Below are 5081 nucleotides of genomic sequence, written 5' to 3'. Positions count from 1 at the left end.
AAATCTGGATGAGTAGGTTCCCAGTACTGGAACCAGATTTCTGTGATGCTGTAGGAGGACATGTCAGGGACTATTTAAAAAAAAAACTGGACTATTTTGATAGGCCATTCAAATCACAAAGTTTTTTTAGAGCAGGGGGAGGGAGGGGGAAGGTGTGGGAAGGAAAGTGTGAGCAGGATCCAGGCAGAGCCATCTTTATCTCCAAACTGTAGATTATTAGCAGCGGGATCCCAGTTACTATCAGCATGGGCAGCGAGTTCTATGCTCCTGTGGTGTCTGGGCACCAGGAATATTCCTGGTGCTCAGGCACCACAGGCCCGGCTCCAGAACTGGTCTCTCCTTTGGCCCTGCCTTCTGCCCTAGGCACCCCCATGTCCACCGGGCCATTTAAAACAGCCTGGGGCCCCCACTCACCACCGGCAGCGCAGCAGAGCTGAGTGGCTTCCTGCCTGCTCATTCCACATAGCTGCCGGCCCCTCCCTGTGGCCCCTGGGCAGAGTGGGTCTGTGTCCCTGCCCAAGTGCTCCTGCGGCCAATGGGAAGCTGCAGGGGCAGTGCCTGGGGGTAGCAGCACACAGAGGCCCCCTGGTCCAAACTCCCTCCCAGAGCCTGCACCCCTCACCCCCTCCTGCACCCCCACCCTTTGCCCCAACCCAGAGCCTGCACCCCTCAACCCCTGCCCCAGCACCCAAACTCCATCCCAGAGCCAGCACCCCAGACCCCCTCCCCCACCCCAACTCCTCCCAGAGCCCAGTCTCTCACCCATCCTGCACCCCAATCCCCTGCCCCAGCCCAGGGGCCTGCACCCCAGACCTCTTCCCCCCACCCAAACTCCCTCCCAGAGCCTTAGGCGCAGGGGCGGAGTTTAAGGGGGGTGGGCTCTGGGCACCACCAAAATTTCTACAAACCTGCCACCCCTGCATCAGGGAAAAGATATCAAAGTATCTGTCTCTCTTAGTCTAGGTCAGGGGTGGCCAAACTGCAGCTTGTGAGCCGCATGTGGCTCTTGTACAGTTTAAGTGCACCTCACAGAACACCTTCCCTTAGCAAATTAGGGGGTAGAGCGGAAGCTTGGGGCGTCTACCCTGTGGCAGGAATACTGGCTTCTGCCAGATACAACTGGTACCTGCTATGGGGGGAGGGGGCACAATTTAAAGGTTTGCTCCCCCCCCCCCAACAACTTGCATCACACCCCCTAGGCATGTCCCCCTTACCCTCAGCAGCCCCTCCCTCCAGCTCCCAGGTGTTAGCACTGCATGGAGAGGCAGTGGCAAGCTGCAGGGAGGAGCAGCTGCATTAGTTCCCTGGGGAGAGGCAGCAGCAAAAGCAGGGGCTCTCCCTGCAGCTTCCAGCTGTTTGCCACTGTCTCTCCCCACGGCCGCAGCGCCCAACGTGCCGGCTCCCGCAGCTGCCGTGCGGGGAGGGGGCTCGGGGGCACCCTGTAACCAAGCAGGGCCAGCAAACCCTGGCACAAATCCGGGGCGGGGCACGTGAGCCCTGAGCCCTGGCAGGTGCCTCCCGGCTCTGGCACTTCTGCAGCTTGTCACATGTGGCGGGGAGGGTCAGTGGCTAGTCTAGGGGCTTCGGCTGGGCCGCGTGCGGGGCTCACCCGAGGGGCTGCTCAGCTCCCCGGCACCGCTGCTCTGAGGGCAGGGAGGGCCCTGGCCTGGCTCCTGGGGGCGCGCTGCCCCGGCACGTGCAGGAAGGGACTTTTCCTCCCCAGCCGACCTGGGCCGCGCCCGGCCGCGAGCGAAGCCCGCAGGGAGGAAGAGGAAGCGCGGCTGGCCGCCGGGTGGCGCTTCAGCGGGCGGGGGAGGCTCGCCCCGCTTTTCCCAGTGACACGCCGAGCTGCGCGCTCCCCCCCCCCCGCCACCCCCCAGCGGGCGGAACTCCGCGGCGCCCCCCCCCCCCCCGGGAGCCGTGATTGGCGGGGCGGCGGGCGGAGCCGGGGGCGCCGCTGTCAGACGCGGCCGGGCAGCGAGGGAGGCGCGAGCGGCAGCTGCTCCGGGAGCCCCAGAGCCCGAGCGCGGGAGCCGAGGCAGCGCCATGAGCCAGAAATGCGACGTGCTGGTGGTCGGGGCCGGCATCTCAGGTCAGTGCAGCCCCGCTCCGGGCGCGTCCTGGCGGGGGAGGGGTCGCTGCCTTTGTAACTCCTCATTTACAGAGGCTGGGGCTGGTATTTACCGCCCCCCCCCCCCCGCGCCTCTGTTCCACGCCCTGGGATGGCGGGGCGGGTAACGGGGTGGGTGCCTGGTGGGTGCCCTTGTTTAGCACCCGAGAAAGCGCAAGCCCGGCGCAGAAGCATAGGCCCCTTGACCCTGATTCAGACCTGGCCCAGCGGAGGAGCAAAGGTGCAGCTGCACTGTGGGTGGGCTTGAGTTTTGGATGCCGCCTGAAATAGGCAGTGGGTGAAAGCCTTGCCCCATTGCAGTCCGGTGGGTCGGGTAGCAAGGGAACTGTGACTGCCTCTATCGTGCTGCAACTTGCATGCTGCCTCACTTTAGCTATAACGGTTGCAATGTCCGGAGTTATGTTTTCCCGACCGAACTGTATTGATACTGATCTATACCACAGGTGTCTGTTCTTGCAATAATCAGCCCTGGTTAGGTTTCCCTTTACTTAACTGATCTTATAAGGAGCGTAGGGTAAAGCACCCTTGTGACCTATTTTGAATAAGTATCTCAGATAATAGGTTGTCTGAGTAGGATGCTTTCTACATTTTCTTTCCATTTTGCAATCTCAACTAGTCCCCTCTCAGCAGCAATAATCTTGTTGTCCCCTTTCTTCGGAAGCGGAACAGTCTCTATTGGCACTATCACGCTGCTGTTTGGAAGATTGCCACAGTGCATGTGAAAATCTTTGATACTGGTTTGAGGAAAGAGGTCATTTTCAGTGCAGCAACTCAGTGAGCCAATGATCAAATGTCCCAACAGGCTGACCACCGCCATCGGTTGATTTTAAGTGGGGAATCTTTTTCATAGACTTGTAAAGTTACAGCAGTGTCAATATTCGTAAACAATGTAGCACCCTGGTTACGTACAATGTAATGAAAGGAAGTGTAAACCCCACTGTACAATGAAATCGAATGGGGCCAGGAGATAAAAGTTTTGGCTTCGTTTTCTTGTTTTTGAAACAGACTAGAATCATAGGCATGGGGAGAGTTTGTCTTTCCCATCTGAGAAGTTAGAAGAGAAGTAGAAGATGCCCTTACTGTCATTTCAGATGTTTCTTAATGCATATCTCACTCTTGCACTTTGTTACTCCTGTCTTGTCAGTAAGAAAACAGTGTGTGTGTGGTCTAGATGGCTCTTGTTTAATGTTATTGTTTTCACATGTGTAGGCCAAGGTTTAGGATGGGGTTCAATTCAATCTGTCATTCAACCATGACACAAACACTATTTTTAAATGGTTGTGGCACAGATGTAGTTTATATTTTCTTGATTAACATTGATCTTTCCAAATTACAGTGCGACAGTTAAAACAGGGTTTTTTTTCTTTGAGAAAAGATGTCCTTGCCAGAAGCCTGGGTCCCTCAGAAATTCTGGGCTTTTCACATTTCACCTGCTACAATATTCTGAACACATATTTTTATATGATAAAGCAAATTCTTGCTCCATGTACCTGTGCATGACTCCCATTTACTTTAGTGAGAGCTGCACAGGAATACCAGTGATCATAATTAAACACTGTTTTAGAATGTTTGGATTTGCTTTGTATAAATCCTTTAAGCCTGACTAATATGCCTAATACAGTACCTCGGGTTTTCAGATATCTGTTATGAAAATATTTGAGAATTCTGGAAATTATGTGAAGGGGTGACAGCAGTATTAGTACAAATACAGTAACAATTTCAACCAGAATTGAGAAACGTTTATGAAAATTAAATTTTTGTTTGTAGTAAAATAATCCCGCTTCCTTCAAGTACCCCAGATATGGTGTATGAATACACAGATACAGGAATATTCAGTTGTTATATGAAATTACACACAGTGTCCTCCAATAGGGAAAAAAGTGCATATTTCTTAAACAAAAATACTTGTCGCAAAAAAACAAGGGCTGACCTACGCAATGTCTGATTGTTGTTCTGGTAACATGGGCCATTCAAGTATCATTCTAAAGGTTTAGCTCATCTCCAGAATCCTTTGATGGAACTAAAAACCTTATTATGTACGGTTGGAGGTATGACATTCTTTATAAAGTTGATATAGTTCTAAGCACTAGTTCCCTATAGGAAATGAGTCTCAGCTTGTACGCGGTTGTTCTGATTTCTCCATTTATAAAGATGTTTTGAAATGTGTGGTGAACGTTTTTAATTATTCCTTGTAATTTTAATTACAACAAGCCACCATAAATTGCTTCAAGATCCTTATTCATAGGATTCAAGCCTAACAGAACCAATCAGGAAAGATCAAGATGTTAACAATCTTTGAAAACATGTCAGTAACATGAAAAAATGATGAATAAACATAAGACTATGACACTCTGTGGGTACAAGAACACTTTCATTGACCATGAAAACTGTTCTTCAGGCAGTGCCAATTTCATAAGAATTGGTGTTTACTTTCTCATTGACTTTCTTATTACTTTCATTTTGAACTGACATCAAAATAAGAAAGTGGTGTTAGAAGAGCTAATAATGTACATCCCATTCACTGAAACTGTATTTTAATTGCAAGACCATTCACAGCTGTTGTCCTATTTTCTTATCAGCTCTTGAGGTTTTTTGCATGATGATCCTCTCCTCACCCCCTGTGCTCCATTATTGGTTCTGTACCATGTTATGAAGGTCAGGCTAGATGATCATAACGATCCATTGTGTCGTTAGAGCCTCTGAGTGACTTCAGTGGGGTCAGGATTTCACTCTATGAATCTGATGCAAGCCTTCACTGCCTGTTCTGACTGCTTCTCTCACACGGTCTTTGTACCTTCTTCCGTGCTTCTGTTATGCATGGAACACCCTCCTCAAACTGATCCACAAGGCCACTACTCTCTCTTCCTTCACATATCTCCCAAATACTCATTATATACATTTCATACATCTTCTTAAATGGCAAGTTTCTAGGCACAGACTGTGTCTTCTT

General features: G+C 51.0%; 1 protein-coding gene across 2 annotated transcripts in view; it reads left to right on the top strand.

Annotated features, from left to right (window-relative positions):
• Positions 1 to 1932: 1932 nt before the first annotated feature.
• MAOA (monoamine oxidase A) overlaps positions 1933 to 5081 on the top strand; it is a 51147-nt gene continuing 47998 nt past the window's right edge. The window contains exon 1 of one of the 2 annotated variants that reach the window (XM_045002655.1): positions 1933 to 2092. In XM_045002655.1, coding sequence (XP_044858590.1) covers positions 2047 to 2092 — 46 coding nt within the window. In that variant the 5' untranslated portion in view covers positions 1933 to 2046. The remainder of the gene's footprint in view (positions 2093 to 5081) is intronic. The other variant, XM_045002656.1, reaches the window with a different exon arrangement.

Source organism: Mauremys mutica, chromosome 1 (assembly GCF_020497125.1).
Source record: "Mauremys mutica isolate MM-2020 ecotype Southern chromosome 1, ASM2049712v1, whole genome shotgun sequence".
Classification (NCBI taxonomy): Eukaryota; Metazoa; Chordata; order Testudines; family Geoemydidae; genus Mauremys; species Mauremys mutica.
The sequence above is the reverse complement of the archived record's forward strand: the minus strand, read 5'-3'. Positions and strand labels throughout refer to the sequence as shown.